The sequence below is a fragment of the Carcharodon carcharias genome, chromosome 10 (genome assembly GCF_017639515.1).
Source record: "Carcharodon carcharias isolate sCarCar2 chromosome 10, sCarCar2.pri, whole genome shotgun sequence".
NCBI classification, from domain to species: Eukaryota; Metazoa; Chordata; class Chondrichthyes; order Lamniformes; family Lamnidae; genus Carcharodon; species Carcharodon carcharias.
The window spans coordinates 143,673,819-143,694,680 of NC_054476.1; the positions used below are offsets into that span (position 1 = coordinate 143,673,819).

At 50.9% G+C, this 20,862-nt stretch overlaps 1 protein-coding gene across 1 annotated transcript in view; it reads left to right on the forward strand.

Annotated features, from left to right (window-relative positions):
• The first annotated feature begins 14,616 nt into the window (after positions 1–14,616).
• The window catches only part of smtnl (smoothelin, like), a 40,210-nt gene continuing 33,964 nt past the window's right edge, over positions 14,617–20,862 (forward strand). The window contains exon 1 of the mRNA XM_041197814.1: positions 14,617–15,377. Coding sequence (XP_041053748.1) covers positions 15,003–15,377 — 375 coding nt within the window. The 5' untranslated portion in view covers positions 14,617–15,002. The remainder of the gene's footprint in view (positions 15,378–20,862) is intronic.

Below are 20,862 nucleotides of genomic sequence, written 5' to 3' on the forward strand. Positions count from 1 at the left end.
CTTAGTGGGCATTACTTCGGCAACTAGAAAGTTGGTGTACATTGGTGAGGGCATTCTACACTCACTTTAGGTACAGGCGGAGGCAGAGAATGCCCAGGGCGCAGTCAGTCAGAGGACTGCTGGGGATCAGGACGATGCTCAGTCGAAGGCAGATGATGAGCCTCTGGAGTCGTCCATTAGACAGAAGATGCTGGATGTCCAGCAGGATGTGCGGGAGGATCTGCGGAGATCCATGAGGGTCTGTATGCCATGGTCTCTGTTGTGGAGGAGCTCATTGTGTTGACCCTCGTGGCTGAGCCCACTGCCTCCTCCATTGAGACAGTGGTGACTCTCATGGAGAGGCAGATCCAGGGACAGAATCAGGGGTTCCTGGAGTTGCGCTCGGACCTGCAAGTCCTCACACAGGCAAGGACCTCAGGTGGTCAGTGTCCATGTGGGAGATGGATGGGACACCCAGTATCCCAGCTAGGTGCCCATCAATCAATGGCAAGCAGGGAGGTCCTGAGCGACCTCATGTTGGCACATGAACTGCCTGTCGTCTCTGCGGGCTCCTCTCAGGGCGCTCTGGATGATGACAGCAGCTTCTCCGCCCCTCTGCCAGTGACTGGCATCTGATGAAGCTGCGGTGACTGGGGAGATACCAGGTGTGGCACTGGCTGCTCCCTCCCAGGCAGGGCCAGCACAAGCTCCACTGGCCAGAGGATGACTGCCAAGGTCATCAAGGCCAACAAGACAGCAGAGTGAGCCGGCTGCCTCCAATGCCGCTGCCAGCGACGGGGGAGCACCAAGACATAGCACCCGGATACGTAAGTTTAACGCACCTTAACCACAAGAGGGACTGGTCACAGGTGATCTTTTGTTGCCCCATTTTCTTTTTATTTTTTTAATGGTGTGATCACCAACACCAGATATTGTTCCATTCAATATTATGTGAGCTCCAACATTAAAATGCATTTGCTTTTGTGTCTGTGGCCTGAGCATGCTTTGTTTGTTTTGTAGGTGCAGGGTAGGCCATTATGTAATGCTGGCTGTGGGTGGCTCGAAACTTTATTACACAGACACTGACTGTATCTTGGGGGCCAAGGAAAGGGTCATTTCTGCAATTCAGGCTGGAGGCAGTAGCCCTGGCATGGTGGGGTAGTTCTTATTTGGCAGCTTAGCTGAAGGAGCATTGGATCAAGGTGTCCATGGTGTCCCTGCCTTCCTGGAGGTTACTGAGGTCTGCCTCCACGCCCTCAGCATTCTCCTCACTGTGCTCCTCTTCTGACTCACTACTGGATTCATCCTCTGTGGCCTGTGCAGCTGTGGCAAGATCCTCTTCCTCCAGTGGCTCCCCCCTTGCCAGTGCCAGATTGTGGAGAGCGCAGCATATAACCACTATCAGTGACACCCGCTCTGGGGGGTATTGTAGTGCACCCCCTGATTGGTCCGGGCATCGGAAGCGCATCTTGAGAAGACCGTTGGTTCTCTCCACCCTTGTAGAGGCGTGGCTTCTATTGTACCGCTGCTCTGCCTCTGTTCTTGGGTGGCAAAGAGGGGTCATGAGCCACCTTTTCAAGGGATAGCCCTTGTCACCCAGCAACCATCCATCCAGTCGGGCTGGAGCACAGAAGAGCCTCAGCACCTGGGAGTATCTCAGGATGTAGGCGTCATGGGAGCTGCCAGGGCACCTTGTACAGACTTGCAGAATCAGCATCCTGTGATCACACACTACCTGCACGTTCATTGAGTGGAAGCCCTTCCCATTGATGAAGGCACCCGGCTGACCCGCTGGCACCTTGATGGCCACATCTGTGCAGTCGATTGCAGCCTGGATGTGGAGGAACCCAGCAATCACTGCAAATCCTCGGCTCGCTCAGCCTGGCTGGCCTCATCCGTATGGTAAAGAATTGAAAGATCAGTACCCACCTGAACAGAGCTTCTGTCACCAGCTTGATGCAGCTGTGGACAACTGTCCACCCACACAGTCAGAGCTGATCTCAGGCCCAGTCATCTGACAAATGGAGGCTATAGTCTCCCTGGAGAGGTGGAGCCTCCTTCAGCATTGCATCTCAGACATGTTGAGGTAGCTGCATCACTGCATGTAAACCCTGGCAGCAGGATAGTGGCGTCTTCTGCGGTCCCTTCTGCCTTGGTTTACCGGCTGGCCCTGCACCCCTTGTGCCTGCGCCTCTCCTCCCACAGGTCGCTCCCCTGGAAGCTGCATAGGGGCACTTGGCCTCCGCTCCCTTCTGCCCCTCTCTTCCTCCTCAGAGGAGGTGCCACCAGTGGAGACCACAATCCCCATTACCAGGGTAACAGAAGGCTGTCTGGTATCAGGAAGGATCCACATGGTCTGAATCCTCAGGAGATATTGCAGGCACCAAGGAGTCCTGAAATAAAGCCTGGAAATACTAAGAATGAAGCCCCGGTCAGAGATTAAGCTGCCAAGTCTCAACAGGCCACCAATAGCTAGTTATCTCCAAAACTCCACACTACTCACATTGGCAATGCTGCTGACCCTCCTCATCCTGCCTGTGGATGAGGTTTTGCAAATTGTGGGCAGCCCGCCTGCCTGTTTTGCCCATGCAATGAGTGAAAAATCGCATGGGCAAAGTTAAATTGCTGTCAGTTGGTTTGCCAAGGTCCTTCCCTGGCCCCTTAATTAATGGTGGGCGAGGCCCTGATTCCTGCACGCGCCAAGTGAAATATCGCGTGACTGCGCAATGATGTCTGGACGCTCGCCCGACATCATTGCGCTTCATTTTACACTAATTTGGGGCAGGCACAAACCCGCCCGACGAGTGAAAAATTCTGCCCAATGTGTGTGGTACCCGTACCCCAGTGAGAGTCAGTGTGTGTGGTACCCATACCCCAGTGAGAGTCAGTGTGTGTGGTACCCGTACCCCAGTGAGAGTCAGTGTGCGTGTGACCCGTACCCCAGTGAGAGTCAGTGTCTGTGGTACCCGTACCCCAGTGAGAGTCAGTGTGTGTGGTACCCGTACCCCAGTGAGAGTCAGTGTGTGTGGCACCTGTACCCCAGTGAGAGTCAGTGTGTGTGGAACCCGTACCCCAGTGAGAGTCAGTGTGTGTGCAACCCGTACCCCAGTGAGAGTCATTGTGTGTGGAATCCGTACCCCAGTGAGAGTCAGTGTGTGTGGAACCCGTACCCCAGTGAGAGTCAGTGTGTGTGCAACCCGTACCCCAGTGAGAGTCATTGTGTGTGGAATCCGTACCCCAGTGAGAGTCAGTGCGTGTGGGACCCGTACCCCAGTGAGAGTCAGTGTGTGTGGAACCCGTACCCCAGTGAGAGTCAGTGTGTGTGGGACCCGTACCCCAGTGAGAGTCAGTGAGTGTGGAGCCCGTACCCCAGTGAAAGTCAGTGTGTGTGGGACCCATACCCCAGTGAGAGTCAGTGTGTGTGGGACCCATACCCCAGTGAGAGTCAGTGTGTGTGGAACCGGTACCCCAGTGAGAGTCATTGTGTGTGGAACCCGTACCCCGGTGAGAGTCAGTGTGTGTGGGACCCGTACCCCAGTGAGAGTCAGTGTGTGTGGAGCCCGTACCCCAGTGAAAGTCAGTGTGTGTGGGAACCTGTACCCCAATGAGAGTCAGTGTGTGTGAGACCTGTACACCAATGAGAGTGTTGTTGAGAATGAGGATGGATTTTTGGATGTAAAATTGCTTTTGCAGGGCAGTGTGACAAGGATTAGAGAGCAGTGATGTGCCTGGTGTCTTGCTTGTGTTCCACAGTGTATTGAATATATTTTCTTTTGACAGATGTGGAACAGGTTGGTGCAGGAGCCGAGATGTGAGGTCAATCTCCCCCTCCACTCCCCCAATTCCCCACCCCCGTTCCAGCCTACTGGCACAAATGCTCTGAGTGTCTGATCTTGTCAAACAGATGAAGATTTATACTCAGCCATTCTGTGCCTCTGTCAGATGCCAGCACACTGAGTCATACCTGTAGCTATTAACTCCTTCACTGCCAGCAACTCCACAGTGTCTCTGTGGAGAAATGTACCTGCTTGTGCGGAGCTGGAAAAGGCCAGGTTCAAACCCAGAGTCCAATTACCCTCTATCTTGAGATGTCCCTAGGTGCTTTACAGCCGTTACAGTACCATTGAAGTGTTGCATAATAGTGAAAAAGGGCAGCCAATTTGCACACAGTAAGATCCCATGAACAGTAATGAGTGAATCTGTTTCAGCATTATCGATTGAGTGATAAATATTGGCCACAACAGCAGCCAGAATCCCACTGCTCATCTTCTAATAGTGACTGTAGGATCTTTATGTTCACCTGAGAGGGCAGATGGGGCCTCAGGTTAACATCACAGCACCTCGGACAGTGTGGCACTCCCTCAGTACTGACCCATTGTCAGTGCAGCACTACCTCAGTACTGACCGTCCGACAGTGCAGCACACCCTCAGTACTGACCTTCTGACAGTGCAGCACTCCCTCAGTACTGACCCTCTGACAGTGCAGCACTCCCTCAGTACTGACCCTGACAGTGCAGCACTCCCTCAGTACTGACCCTCTGACAGTTCAGCACTCCCTCAGAACTCACCCTCTGACAGTGCAGCACTCCCTCAGTACTGACCCTCTGACAGTGCAGCACTCCTTCAGTACTGACCCTCTGACAGTGCAGCACTCCCTCAGTACTGACCCTCTGACAGTGCAGCACTCCCTCAGTACTGACCCTCTGACAGTGCAGCACTCCCTCAGTACTGACCCTCTGACAGTGCAGCACTCCCTGTTTGGCCACCAGTTCTTGGCGGGTGGAACCTTGTTACGGTACAGCAGATGGTAAATGCTGGGCTGCTCAAATCCCAGAGGGAATCTTGAAACAGATGCCACAATTTCTTTTGCAATTTGTATTTTTTATCTCGAAATGTGTGCCTTGAATTCAGTAGTAATAAGTCCACTGAGTCTTAGAGGTTTTTAACAAAACTAAAAGATTTATTAATAAAAGGAATAATTTTAATACATATATAGGTCTACAAATTACTACTATGATAACTCCTAAATCCCCTAACTAATGTGGCTCCTAGTTACACCCCTGTTAAGGCAAAAGTAAAACCAAATAGATTTCAACAGACCCAGTCAGAGCACACAGTACCCTGGACAGTGATATTTAAAGTGAATTCTCTTTGCTTCGGTTCCTGGAGGCAGCAGCTTGGTACGTAGAGGCTGGAGGCTTTTCACACTTGTTGGATCTTAGAATTCCTTCTTCTTACACACAACCTCATCTCCTTTGTACAGGTTTCTCCCTTTTTAATGTAAACTCCATTGTTCCAATATGTCTTTGCAACTTTACTTTTTCCTTAATATAAATCTTTCATAGCACTCATTATCAGTAATCTTTGGGAAAAATAAACACACTGTTTGGCTTAGCTTTTGTTGGCTAGGTGCAACATCTTACTATTTCTTTGAAACACACGACTCGGGTTTATCTAAAAACGCAGATGTTCTTCACACCTCCCGCTCTAAAACTTCAGCCATGTTTACGTATTTATAATTTCAAATCTAACTTCTCTTCTGATACATCAAAACACCCAGACCAGCTGTCTGCAATTCAATTAAAAAACACACACACACACACAAACACCTATGCAGAAACTAATCCAAACCCCACTATTAACCCACCTTTACAATAAATTACAATAATATTATGAAATTTATTACGTTTTCATAACAGGCCTCTGCTGCTAGGGTCTTTAGATGTGGGGAAGGGCTGATGGCGGTCAGTTCAGTGCTCTGGGAACTTGATTCTGTCAGGCCCATAGCTCCCCCCATCACCACCCCCATGGAACTGATGGGGGGCCTCACTGGTCCTCCCACCATTGTGCATCACCCCTGTAGGTCCAATAACATCCCAGTCAATAGTTTTTGCATTTGTTAGTTTCTGTATGCTTCTGTGGCAGTCATTGGATGTAAAGTACTTTGGGACATGCTGATGTCAAGAAAGGTGCTTTAGAAATGCAGTTTTTTCTATGTATCTATGTGTCTGTCTATCAGTGTTTGAGTGTGTGAAAAACAAGCAGAAAATATTTGAAGTAATCAGCAGGTCTGGCTGCATCTGTAGAGGGAAACAGTTAATGTTTCTGATCTGTGGCACTTCATCAGAACCTTTCCATCATTTTCTGTTTTTATTTCATATTTCCAGCATCTGCAGTATTTTACTTTTGTGTTTGTGTGTGTGTGTGTGTGTGTGTGTGTGTGTGTGTGTGTGTGTGTGTGTATGTGTGTGTGTGTGTGTGTGTGTTAGTGCATGTGTGAGTGTCTGTATGAGTCAGTACATGTGTGTCAGTGTGGGTCAGTCTGTGTCCATTACCTCACCATTGACTCCATCTACCTCACCATTGACTCCATCCTCCTCCCTGATGACCTGCTGAGGTCAAACTAGTCTGTTTACAATCTGGGGGTTATATTTGACCCTGAGATCATCTTCTGGCAACACATTTGCACCAATAGTGGGAGGCAATGGTGTTGTTGCATTGTCATTGAACTAGTAACCCAGAGGCCCAAGCTTCTGGGAACCTGGGTTCGAATCTCACCATAGCAGATGATGGAATTTAAATTCAATCAATAAAAATCTAGAATGAAAAGTCTAATGATGACCATTATCAATTATCGATAACCCATTGTCGTAAAATCTGCCGTACTTACCTGGTCTGGGTTACATGTTGACTCTTTAATGCCTTCTGCAAGCCACTCAGTTGTATCAAACCGCAAACAAGTCTAAAAAGAATGGAACCGGACGGACCACCCGGCATTGACCAAGGCACCGGAAACAACAACGGCAAACTCAGTCTTGTCGATCCTGCAGAGTCCTCCTTACTAACAAAATTGGGAGAGCTGTCTCACAGACTAGTCAAGCATTGGTCTGACAGTCACCTTCATGGAATCGTATCTTGTAGATCATGTCCCAGACACCACCATCACCATCCTTGGGTATGTCACTGTCCCACCGGCAGGACAGGCCCAGCAGAGGTGGCGGCGCAGTGGTATACAGTCGGGAGAGAGTTGCTCTGGGAGTCCTCAACATCGACTCTGGACCCCATGAAGTCTCATGGCATCAGGTCAAACATGGGCAAGGAAACCTCCTGCTGATTACCATGTACCGCTCTCCCTCAGCTGGTGAATCAGTGCTTTTCCATGTTGAACACCACTTGGAGGAAGCACTGAGGGTGGCAGGGGTGCAGAATGTACTCTGGGTGGGGGAATTCAATGCCCATCACCAAGAGTGGCTCTGTAGCACCACCACAGATTGAGCTGACTGAGTCCTAAAGGACATAGCTGCCAGACTGGGTCTGTGGCAGGTGGTGAGGGAACCAACAAGAGGGAAAAACATACTTGACCTCATCCTCACCAACCTGCCTGCCACAGATGCATCTATCCATGACAGTATCGGTAGGAGTGACCACCACACAGTCCTTGTGAAGGTGAAGTCCCACCTTCACATTGAGGATACCCTCCATCGTGTTGTGTGGCACTACCGCCGCGCTAAATGGGATGGATTTCAAACAGATCTAGTAACTCAACACTGGGCATCCATGAGGCACTGTGGGCCATTAGCAGCAGCAGAATTGTACTTGAACACAATCTGTAACCTCATGGCCCGGCATATCCCCCACTCTACCATTACCACCAAGCCAGGTGATCAACCCTAGTTCAATGAAGAATGCAGGAGGGCATGCCAGGAGCAGCGCTAGGCATACATAAAAATGAAGTATCAACCTGGTGAAGCTATAACATAGGACTACTTGTGTGCCAAACTGCATAAGCAGCAAGTGATAGACAGAGCTAAGCAATCCCATAACCAATGGATCAGATCTAAGCTCTGCAGTCCTGCCACATCCAGTCATGAATGGTGGTGGACAATTAAACTACTCACTGGAGGAGGAGGCTCCACAAATATCCCCATCCTTAATGATGGGGGAGCCCAGTACAGCAGTTTTTTTTTATTCGTTCTTGGGATGTGCCCTTCCCTATTGCCCTTGAGAAGGTGGTGGTGAGCTGTTTTCTTGAACCGTTGCAGTCCAGGTGGGCTAGGTACACCCACAGTGCTATTAGGGAGGGAATTCCAGTGCAAAAGATAAAGCTGAAGCATTTGCAACAATCATCAGAGAAGTGGATGATCAATCGCAGCCTCCTCTGGAGGTCCCCAGCGTCACAGATGCCACTCCACGTGATATCAAGAAACGGCTGAAGGCATTGGATACTACAAAGACTATGGGCCCTGACAATATTCCAGCAATAGTACTGAAGACATGTGCTCAAGAACTTGCCACACAACTAGCCAAGCTGTTCCAGTACAGCTACAGCACTGGCATCTACCTGGCTATGTGGAAAACTGCCCAGTTATGTACTGTACAGAAAAAGCAGGAGAAATCCAACCTGGCCAATTACTGCCCCATCAGTTACTCTCGATAATCAGCAAAGTGATGGAAGGTGTCATCAACAGTGCTATCAAGCAGCACTTGCTTAGCAATAATCTACTCACTGACACTCAGGGTCACTCAGCTCCTGACCGCATTGCAGTCTTGGTCCAAACATGGACAAAATAGCTGAACTCCCGAGGTGAGAGTGACTGCCTTTGACGTCAAGGCCGCATTTGACCAAGTGTGGAGTTGAGGAGCCCGAGCAGAACTAGAGTCAATGGGAATCGGCAAAAACTCTCCACTGGTTGGAGTCATACCTAGCACAAAGGAAGATGGTTGTGGTTGTTGGAGGTCAGTCATCTCAGCTCCAGGACATCACTGCAGGAGTTCCTCAGTGTAGTGTCCTCAGCCCAACCATCTTCAGCTGTTTCATCAATGACCTTCCTTCCATCATAAGGTCAGAAGTGGGGATTTTCGCTGATGATTGCACAATGTTCAGCACCATTTGCAACTCCTCAGATACTGAAGCAGTCCATGTCCAAATGCAGCAAGACCTGGACAATATCCAGAATTGGGCTGACAAGTGGCAAGTAACATGTACATGACACAAGTGCCAGGCAATGACCATTTCCAACAAGAGAGAATCTAACAATCACTCCTTGACATTCAGTGGCATTACCATCACTGAATCCCCCACCATCAACATCCTGGGGGGTTACCATTGACCAGAAACTGAACTGGACTAGCCATATAAATACTGTGGCCACAAGAGCAGGTCAGAGGTTGGGGATTCTTCGGTAAGTAACTCACCTCCTGATTCCCCAAAGCTTGTCCATTATCTACAAGGCACAAGTCAGGAATGTGATGGAATACTCTCTACTTGCCTGGATGAGTGCAGCTCCAACAAGATGCAAGAAACTTGACTCCATCCAGGACAAAGCAGCCCGCTTGATTGGCACCCCTTCCACAAATATTCACTCCCTCCACCACTGTTACACAGTAGCAGCAGTGTGTTCCATCTACAAGATGCATTGGGAAGAATTCACCAAGGCTCCTTCGACCTTTTAAACTTACGACCACTATCATCTAGAAGGACAAAGGCAGCAGACACATGGGAACACCACCACCTGGAAGTTCCCCTCCAAGTCACTCACCATCCTGACTTGGAAACATATTGCCGTTCTTTCACTGTCGCTGGGTCAAAATCCTGGAACTCCCTCCCTAACAGCACTGTGGGTGTACCTACACCACATGCAGGGGTTCAAGAAGGCAGCGGTTGAAGAAGATGGTGGTTGAAGAAGATGGTGGCTGAAGAAAATGGTGTTTGAAGAAGGTGGTGGTGGTTGAAGAAAGTGGTGCTTGAAGAAGGCGAAGGTTGAATAAGGTGGTGGCTGAAGAAGACAGTGGTTGAAGAAGGTGGTGGTTGTAGTAGGCAGTGGTTGAAGAAGATGGCGGTTGAAGAAGATGGTGATTGAAGAAGATGGTGGTTGAAGAAGATGGTGGTTGAAGAAGAAGGTGGTTGAAGAAGAAGGTGGTTGAAGAAGGCGGTGGTTGAAGAAGGTGGTGGTTGAAGAAGGCGGTGGTTGAAGAAGATGGTGGTTGAAGAAAGCGGTGGTTGAAGAAGGTGGTGGTTGAATAAGGTGGTGGTTGAAGGCGGCGGCGGTTGAAGAAGTTGGTGGTTGAATAAGGTGGTGGCTGAAGAAGGTGGTGGTTGAAGAAGGTGGTGGTTGAAGAAGGTGGCGGTTGAAGAAGGTGGCGGTTGAAGAAGGTGGCGGTTGAAGAAGGCGGTGGTTGAAGAAGGCGGTGGTTGAAGAAGGTGGTGGTTGAAAAAGGTGGTGGTTGAAGAAGACGGTGGTTGAAGAAGGCGGTGGTTGAAGAAGGCGGTGGTTGAAGAAGGCGGTGGTTGAAGAAGGTGGTGGTTGAAGAAGGCAGTGGTTGAAGAAGGCAGTGGTTGAAGACGGCAGTGGTTGAAGAAGATGGTGGTTGAAGAAGGCAGCTGCCAGTGACACTCACATCCCATGAAAGAATAAGAATAAGTCAATTCTCTGCAACTCTTATCTCATCTAAAATTCTGCTGCCTGTTTCCTAACTCACACTAGGTCTGGTTCCCCTATCAGCCCCATGCTCACTGACCTACACTGGTTCGCAGTTAAGCAACATCTTGATTTTAAAATTCTCATTCTTGTTTTCAAATCCCTCCATGTCCTCGCCCCTCCCTATCACTGTAATCTCCTCCAGCCCCACAACCCTCCGAGATCTCTGCAATCCTCCAATTCTGGCCTCTTGTGTATCCCAGATTTCCATCTTTCCACCATTGGCAGGTGTGCCTTCAGCTGCCTGGGCCCTCAGCTCTGGAGTTCCCTCCCTAAACCTCTCCACCTCTCCCTCCTTGCTTAAGACACTCCTTAAAACAACCTCATTGACTGAGCTTTTAGTAACCTGCCCTAATACCTCTTTATGTGACACCGGGTCAATCTTTTAGGCTGATCCTGTGAAGCACCTTGGGATGTTTCATTGCGTTAAAGACACTATATAAATGTAAGTTATTGTTGTTACAGCCTGAGGGAAGGAATAATACAATCTGTGACTGGCTGATCCATGCTGCTGGTGTGCGCCGGCTACTCATCAGGACTGGCAGTAGTCTTGGTCCTGGATTCGTGTATGGGGAATGGGTTGTGGGCAGATCCCTGTGTGCTGTGGAATAACACAAACGAGGGTTTTTGCCACTTCCTGTGGTATAGTCCCACCGCCATGAGAGGCTGGGACCATCACAGGGCTACAGTGCCCCAGCCCCTGCATGGGCTATCACTGGAATACAGTGCCCCAGCCCCTGCATGGGCTATCAATGGAATGCAGTGCCCCAGCCCCTGCATGGGCTATCACTGGAATACAGTGCCCCAGCCCCTGCATGGGCTATCACTGGAATACAGTGCCCCAGCCCCTGCATGGGCTATCACTGGGGTGCAGTGCCCCAGCCCCTGCATGGGCCATCACTGGAATGCAGTGCCCCAGCCACTGCGTGGGCCATCACTGGACTGCAGTACCCCAGCCCCTGCATGGGCTATCACTGGAATGCAGTGCCCCATCCCCTGCATGGGCTATCACTGGAATACAGTGCCCCAGCCCCTGCATGGGCCATCACTGGAATGCAGTGCCCCAGCCCCTGCATGGGCTATCACTGGGGTGCAGTGCCCCATCCCCTGCATGGGCCATCACTGGAATGCAGTGCCCCAGCCCCTGCATGGGCTATCACTGGAATACAGTGCCCCAGCCCCTGCATGGGCTATCACTGGGGTGCAGTGCCCCAGCCCCTGCATGGGCCATCACTGGAATGCAGTGCCCCAGCCCCTGCATGGGCCATCACTGGACTGCAGTACCCCAGCCCCTGCATGGGCTATCACTGGAATGCAGTGCCCCAGCCCCTGCATGGGCTATCACTGGAATGCAGAGCCCCAGCCCCTGCATGGGCCATCACTGGAATGCAGTGCCCCAGCCCCTGCATGGGCTATCACTGGAATGCAGTGCCCCAGCCCCTGCATGGGCTATCACTGGACTGCAGTGCCCCAGCCCCTGCATGGGCTATCACTGGAATACAGTGCCCCAGCCCCTGCATGGGCTATCACTGGAATACAGTGCCCCAGCCCCTGCAAGGGCTATCACTGGACTGCAGTGCCCCAGCCCCTGCATGGGCTATCACTGGACTGCAGTGCCCCAGGCCCTGCATGGGCTATCACTGGAATACAGTGCCCCAGCCCCTGCATGGGCTATCACTGGACTGCAGTGCCCCAGCCCCTGCATGGGCTATCACTGGAATACAGTGCCCCAGCCCCTACATGGGCTATCACTGGAATACAGTGCCCCAGCCCCTGCATGGGCTATCACTGGACTGCAGTGCCCCAGCCCCTGCATGGGCTATCACTGGAATACAGTGCCCCAGCCCCTGCATGGGCTATCACTGGAATACAGTGCCCCAGCCCTACATGGGCCATCTCTGGAATACAGTGCCCCAGCCCCTGCATGGGCTATCACTGGAATACAGTGCCCCAGCTCTGCATGGGCCATCTCTGGAATACAGTGCCCCAGCCCCTGCATGGGCTATCACTGGAGTGCAGTGCCCCAGCCCCTGCATGGGCTATCACTGGAGTGCAGTGCCCCAGCCCCTGCATGGACTATCACTGGGCTAGAGTGCCCCAGCCCCTGCATGGGCCATCACTGGAATACAGTGCCCCAGCCCCTGCATGGGCTATCACTGGGGTGCAGTGCCCCAGCCCCTGCATGGACTATCACTGGGGTGCAGTGCCCCAGCCCCTGCATGGACTATCACTGGGGTGCAGTGCCCCAGCCCCTGCATGGACTATCACTGGGGTGCAGTGCCCCAGCCCCTGCATGGACTATCACTGGGGTGCAGTGCCAGAGCCTTGGGAGACCCGGGTTAATAGCAGGCGAAAACAAATCTGGATTCCTGCTCCTGGTCATGATTCGAGTCAGGGATTGGGTTTGGCTGCGATGCCTGATATTTTCAGACGAAAGTGAGGAGGTGAGGCTTTCATATGGGAGCTGCAGACCTCCCAGAGAAGAAGCATTGGCAAAATATTGAGAGAAACCCCTGGCCCCCTTTCCTTCCTGCCTGTACACCATTCAACCAACACACAAGAATGGCCAGCTGGTCATCAGGGCATCAGTGCCAGTGGATAATGCGCTTAGTAAAGAAGAGAGAATCAGGAAGGTGGGCAGGAGACAGAGAGAGAATACAGACCACACTCTTCGGAGCTATTGGGCTCCCCCTTGTTCTGCTGCCCCACTCCCCAACATCCCCGGTTGAAGGGATCACTCAGCGCACACTGCAAATGAGAAATTGATTTCTCAAAGTTTCTGGACTCCATGTCCCTGTGTGTGTGAGAGTGTGTGTGTGAGAGAGAGTGTGTGTGTGAGAGAGAGTGTGAGTGTGTGTGTGAGAGAGTGTGTGTGTGAGAGAGTGTGAGAGTGTGTGAGTGTGTGTGTAAGAGAATGTGTGTGTGTGAGAGAGTGTGTGTGTGTGTGAGAGAGTGTGTGTGTGTGAGAGAGTGTGTGTGTGTGAGAGTGTGTGTGTGTGAGAGTGTGTGTGAGAGTGTGTGTGAGAGAGAGTGTGAGAGTGTGTGTGAGAGAGTGTGAGAGTGTGTGTGAGAGAGAGTGTGAGAGTGTGTGTGAGAGAGTGTGAGAGTGTGTGTAAGAGAATATGTGTGTGTGAGAAAGTGTGTGTGTGTGTGAGAGAGTGTGTGTGTGTAAGAGAGTATGTGTGTGTGAGTAAGAGAGTGTGTGTGTGTGAGAGTATGTGTGTGTGAGAGAGAGTGTGAGAGTGTGTGTGAGAGAGTGTGAGAATGTGTGTAAGAGAGTGTGTGTGTGAGAGTGTGAGTGTGTGTGTGAGAGAGAGTGTGTGTGTGAGAGAGAGTGTGAGAGTGTGTGTGAGAGTGTGTGTAAGAGAGTGTGTGTGTGTGAAAGAGTGCGAGAGTGTGTGTGAGAGAGTGTGAAAGTGTTTGTGTGAAAGTGTGTGTGAGAGTGTATGTGTGTGTGAGAGAGTGTGAGAGTGTGTGTGAGAGTGTGAAAGTGTTTGTGTGAAAGTGTGTGTGAGAATGTGAAAATGTGTGTGAGTGTATGTATGTGTGAGAATGTGTGTGTGTGTGAGTGTGTGTGTATATGTAAGAGAGTGTGAGCGTATGTGTGTGTATGTGTGTGTGCTTGTGTGTACGTGAGAGAGTGAGCGTGTGTGTTTGAGAGTGTATGTGTGTGTGTGAGAGTCTGTGTGTGTGTGTGAGTGTGTGAGCGTGTGTGTGTGTGTGTGAGTGTGTGTGAGAGAATGCATGTGTGTGTGAGATATTTTGTGTGTTTGTGTGTTCGTGAGTATGTGAGCGTGTGTGTGTGTGTGTGAGAGTGTGTGTGAGAGAATGTGCATGTGTGTGTGTGTGAGATTGTGTGAGCGTGTGTGTGTGTGAGCATGTGTGTGAGTGTGTGTGTGAGAGTGAGAGTGTGTGTGAAAGTGTGTGTGTGAGCGTGTGTGTGTTGAGGTAACTCCGTCTCCCAGCACAGATCGATCTCCACGCCTCCAGCTACAGTGATAAGGAATGCCTGAACGGCTTCAGAGTACAGTGACAGTGTCTGATTACAGAAACACCTCCCACACCCCCCCACACCACCGTCCCCCCTCACCAATCAACAGTCACCCTTCCCCCTATCCTTCTCACCCTCTGACAGACAGCTCTGGTCCAGCTGCTCCCTACAACCAACCGTCCCCCCCGCTCTCTCCAGCCCCCCCACTCCACTCACACAAACGAGCTCCACGACAGAGTTTGGCAGCCTTTCTCCTGGTGCCTCTGACTCTATTCTTCTCTAATTGAGATTAGACAGCAGATGTGGAGAGAGTAGGAGGAAGAGAGAGAGAGAGAGAGAGAGAGGCAGAGTGCGAGAGAGCAGGAGAGACAGTGAGAGTCAGTCAGGATCAATCTGCAGAGATTGCATGAAGGGATAATCTAGATAAGAGTCCGAGAAAGGAGAGGGAAGAGGAGCTCGAATATCTCAGAGAAGCTTCCACCATACAAAACACCAACAATTTGTACAAGTAAGTTCTGGCTCTTTGGGTTCCACGGGCATTCACAGACAACTCCATGGAGTCTAAGACCTCGCTGGATTCTGAGCCTGCGTCTCTCAGGCAGGCAGTGGGCTACTTTGAGGGGACTTTGCAAGAGGCGATCAAGGAGGTGCACGTGGACATTAGTGCTTTGAAGAGGGAGGTCAAACAGCGCATTGAGGACATGTTAAAAATGCTGAGCCCCCTCTCGCAGACACTGAACCACCTCCAGCAGGAGAACCAAGAGCTGCGGGACCAGGTGCAACAGCTTTCCCAACAGGTAGAACGCTTGACAACGACAGCCAGTGCCAGCGGCAATCAGTGGCCAGGTGAAAGAGCCGAGACTAGCCAGCAAGCTCCGGATGGAACCACAATCTGGTCAGCTCCCCTCAGATCCTCGACTAGAATCAATGTAAGTAATGCATAGGGCTGCTGGGAACTGTGGCATACACATACTGTTTAAAATCTCGCTGTGAAGGAAACTCAGCAGCACAGGAATTTTCCTGGGAATCCTGGTCCTGCTGGGGCGGAACATTCTCACTGGGGTACAGGTCCCACACACACTGACTCTCACTGGGGTACAAGTCCCACACACACTGACTCTCACTGGGGTACAAGTCCCACACACACTGACTCTCACTGGGGTACAGGTCCCACACACACTGACTCTCACTGGGGTACGGGTCCCACACACACTGACTCTCACTGGGGTACAGGTCCCACACACACTGACTCTCACTGGGGTACAGGTCCCACACACACTGACTCTCACTGGGGTACGGGTCCCACACACACTGACTCTCACTGGGGTACGGGTCCCACACACACTGACTCTCACTCGGGTACAAGTCCCACACACACTGACTCTCACTGGGGTACGGGTCCCACACACACTGACTCTCACTGAGGTACGGGTTCCACACATGCTAACTCCAGCAACTCGAGACACTGGAGTCCTGACTGTGCTGTAACCTGCTGCAGACTATGAGTTGCTCAATGCCACAAGGAACATTGCATTAACTCCACCTGGAGCTGGGCTGTGTGCCTACAACCTCAGGTTATTCCGGATGCTCGATGAGGTAACTTTGGGGAAGGGTTCGGTGTCTGGTTTGTGCCGAGGGAACTGTCCTCAGCTGCAGCTGTGGCTGCTGAACTGAAACTGCCCTCAGTCTGAGGCAAGCTTCAGTAGGAAATTACCTGCTTTCCTTCTCCTGCTCACCTCCCAGCAATTCCACCACAAGAACCCAGCATCCTGCCTGCATGGTGCGTGGGTGTGGACAGAAAGCGAAACCTTGATGCCCCACAGTGAAATAGTCTGGTAACACTGACCCCTGTGGGGGAGACAGAGGCTGTCAACCACCAACCGTCCCTCCCAACCCTACACACCGGCAACAATCCCACATCCATCGCCATTCCAGCCCTAAAAATCTGACACTGGCCCTCATTCAGGGACTCCCAGCACTGGCAGTTATTTGCTCTCACACATGGATTCTGGTAATGCACAATATGAAGTAGCTGATTTATATCTGATCTGATAGAAATGCAGCTTTCATAAGGCCCTCATATGATGTCACCAAACAAACCTGATCAGGAACTGGGAAAAAATAACCTGAAGATTCAGTGACAGCAGAAAAAATGATAAAATATAGCAACAGGCACAATAGAGAAAATAAAATCAGGCCTGTCCCCGTCAGTGCAGTACCCCAGTGTTATACAGTGACAGGCCTGTCCCCAGCAGTACTGTACCCCAGTGTTATACAGTGACAGACCCGTCCCCATCAGCACTGTACCCCAGTGTTATACAGTGACAGACCTGTCCCCACCAGTACTGTACCCCAGTGTTATACAGTGACAGACCTGTCCCCACCAGTACTGTATCCCAGTGTTAGACAGTGACAGACCTGTCCCCACCAGTACTGTACCCCAGTGTTATACAGTGACAGACCTGTCCCCACCAGTACTGTACCCCAGTCCTTTACAGTGTCAGACCTGTCCCCACCAGTACTGTACCCCGTCCTTTATAGTGACAGACCTGTCCCCACCAGTACCGTACCTCAGTGTTATACAGTGACAGACCTGTCCCTACCAGTACTGTACCCCAGTGTTATACAGTGACAGACCTGTCCCTACCAGTACTGTACCCCAGTGTTATACAGTGACAGACCTGTTCCCACCAGTACTGTACCCATGTTATACAGTGATAGACCAGTGCTGTACCACAGTGTTATACAGTGACAGACCTGTCCCCACCAGTGCTGTACCCCAGTGTTATACAGTGACAGACCAGTCCCCACCAGTGCTGTACCCCAGTGTTATACAGTGACAGACCTGTCTCCACCAGTGCTGTATCCCAGTGTTATACAGTGACAGACCTGTCCCCACCAGTGCTGTACCCCAGTGTTATACAGTGACAGACCTGTCCCCACCAATGCTGTACCCCAGTGTTATACAGTGACAGACCTGTCCCCACCAGTACTGTACCCACACAATCTCTCATTGTTGTATTGTGGAGCAGTCTGTAAAGGATTAGTGTTTTCTGCAGCGAAGCAATTATCAGGATTGAGGCTTCAATCTTTTCCACCGCCCTCCCATTTTACTCCCTTCTCTGCCTGCTTGGTGAGCCGGAGCCATGTTATCTTGTGACTGTGGGGGATTGTGGCGTCAGAGTTCAGGCTCAGCCAGGATGGCAGTGACATCAGAGCAGGAGGCACAGGAGTATTTAGGGTGAGCGGGGGGCGGGGGGGGGGGGGGTGGTTCCAGTCTGTGAGGAGTGAAGATCCCATGGCACCATTTCACAGAAGAGCAAAGAGCCTTTTCTTTGGACTACATCACTAAACAGATTATCTGATCATTATCACCTTATTTGGGACCTGCTAAGGTCATGACAGGTGCCAAATGAAAGCAAGTCTTTCTTCTTATTTAGGGAAAATAGCCCATACTTGATTAAAAAAAAACGGAGTGTTTGACATCACTGGGCTGAATGGTCCTTGGGATGTGAGATAAACATTGTTCAAGCTGGTAACATGGGGAGAGATGTAAAACTGGCTTTCAACTCATCGTCACTCATTCTACACTATCACACAGGGACCTACTCCTGGAGAGAGGGAGGGAGACAGTGAGAGACAGAGAGATAGTCAGAGAGACAGTAAGACATAGACAGGCTGAAGGAGATATCGACAAGTGCAAAGGCACACAGAGTGTTGGAGGATGAAAGACAGAGACAGAGAGAGGAGCAGAGAGACAGACTGAGACAAGGTCCCAGAGGATGGAAGGGGTAATGATGGTTTTGTTTCAAATTCAAAGCTTACTAAACTTCAGCAAACAGAGTACATTTTCACAGCAATAAAACCTCAGTCATAGAAAGGCATTCTCAGAAGTGCTGCAGCTACAGGAGTGACCAACCTGAATCCAGAGTGAATTACTGATTGTCTGGGAGACATCTCAGTTCAGGCTGGATATGAGTGAAAATAGGTCAGGCCGTTTCAGGTGAATAATGTCATTGCTGGGAATGAGAACACACTCACTTCATACCCAAGGTCAGCACAAACACTCCCAGAACAGGTGCAGCACGGGGTTAGACACAGAGTAAAGCTGCCTCTACGCTGTCCCCATCAAACACTCCCAGGACAGGTACAGCACGGGGTTAGATACAGAGTAAAGCTCCCTTATGCTGTCCCCATCAAACACTCGCAGGACAGGCACAGATGGAGTCAGCATTGAGGGAGCGCTGCACTGTTGGAGGGTCAGTACTGAAAGGGTACTACATTTTCATATGGTCAGTACAGAGGCAGTACCACACTCACGGAGGGTCAGTAGAGGAAGTACTGCACTGTTGGACAGACACTGCTGAGGGAGTGCTGCATTGTCGGAGGGTCAGTGCTCAGGGAGTGCTGCACTGCAGGATGGTCAGTGCTGAGCAAGTGCCGCATTGTCAGAGGGTCAGTATTAAAAGGAGAGCTGCATTGTCGGAGGGTCTTTACTGAGGGAGTGCTGCACTGTCAGAGGGTCAGTACTGAGGGAGTGCCGCACTGTCAGAGAGTCAGTACTGAGGGAGAACTGCGTTGTCGGAAGGTCATTACTGAGCGAGTGTCGCACTGTTGGAAGGTCAGTACTGAGGGAGAACTGCATTGTCGGAAGGTCATTACTGAGCGAGTGCTGCACTGTCAGAGGGTCAGTACTGAGGGAGTGCTGCACTGCTGGAGGGTCAGTACTAAGGGGCTGCTGCACTGTCAGAGGGTTAGTACTGAGGGAGCACCACACCGTCGGAAGATCAGTACTGAGGGAGTGTTGCACTGTCGGAGGGTCAGCACTGAGGGAGTGCCGCACTGTCCGAAGGTCAATACTGAGGGAGTGCCGCACTGTCAGAGGGTTAGTACTGAGGGAGCACCGCACTGTCGGAGGATCAGTACTGAGGGAATGCTGCACTGTTGGAGGGTTAGTACTGAGGGTGTGCGGCATTGTCGGAGGGTCAGTATGGAGGGAGTGCTGCACCTTTGGAGGGTCAGTACTGAGGGGGTGCTGCACTGTCGGAAGGTCACTACTGAGGGAGCGCAGCACTGTCAGAGTGTCAGTACTAAGGGAGTGCTGTGCTGTTGGAGGGTCAGTATTGAGGGAGTGCTGCACTGTTGGAGGGTCAGTACTGAAGGAGTGCTGCACTGTTGGAGGATCAGTACTGAGGGAGTGCCGCACTGACGGGGGGGTCAGTACTGAGGGAGTGCCGCACTGACGGGGGGGTCAGTACTGAGGGAGTGCTGCATTGTTGGAGGGTCAGTATTGAGGGAGTGCCGCACTGACAGGGGGTCAGTACTGAGGGAGCGCTGCACCGGGACTTTGAACATCTATGTTAAAATTTGCTTTTCTGCCTCAGTGTCAACATTTATTTGATAGCATCTTGGAGCATTTTCACTATATTTGTGGTGATCTGTACTGACAGGTTGTTGTGGTTGGGTTTGTATTTTTGCTGTAGATTCTATCCTGATAATATTGCCGAGTTTACACCACAGGAACAAGACTCTGGGGAAAGAGCTGGGAACCGGATCCTGACAAGTGGGAACAGATGCAGTCACTGAGGACAGACAGTGAGAGAAAGAGAGAAGCTGATTTCACAAACACCCTGTTTATTGGGCTGATCCCTGTCTGCAGCCTCCCCTATTGACTTCAGGCCATAGACTATCCAATGCTTTAATAAGGTAGCAGTTAATCATCTCATCTGACTGGACATTGAAGCAAGTGTCCAAGGGGTGCAAGGGAGAGGCCGTGGTTTGGGTAACAGGCCAGTGCTTTCAAACTGCGGTGGATAAAGTGAGGGTTAATGTTTAATGTAGTGGTCAGGTTTACAGCTCCACGCTTGCCAGCTCCCAATCTCTTCTGGCTGCCCTGACACCTCATGCACCCCAATCCCAGCAGCATGGACAGTAACTTAAGCCCATGTTATTCATTGGGTGATTCAATGTGGTTGGGAGTGGGCCAGAATGGGCGGCCCTAAGCCAGCCTGTGCCGCTCATGTCCAGGGTTAACAATTGGGCCACTGTACATCCATCTCTTGGATGTGATGTTAAAACTGTTTGCCCTCCCAGGTGGATGGAAAAGATCTCATAGTCACTCTTTCGAAGAAGAGCAAGGGAGTTCTCTGGTGTCCAGCAGCCAATATTCATCCTTCAATCAACATCATAAAAACAGATGATCCGCTCATTATCACGTTGCTGTCTGTGGGATTTTGCTGTGCACAAATTGATTGCCCTGTTTCCTATGTTACTATGGCGACTACATTTCAAACAGTTCTGCATTGGCTTTGGGACATCACGAGGTCGCTATAGAAATGCGATCCTTTCTATAATTGCCTGCAGTGACCCTGGGAAAAAAACTCACCAAGCTTTCTTCGACAGCACCTTCCAAAC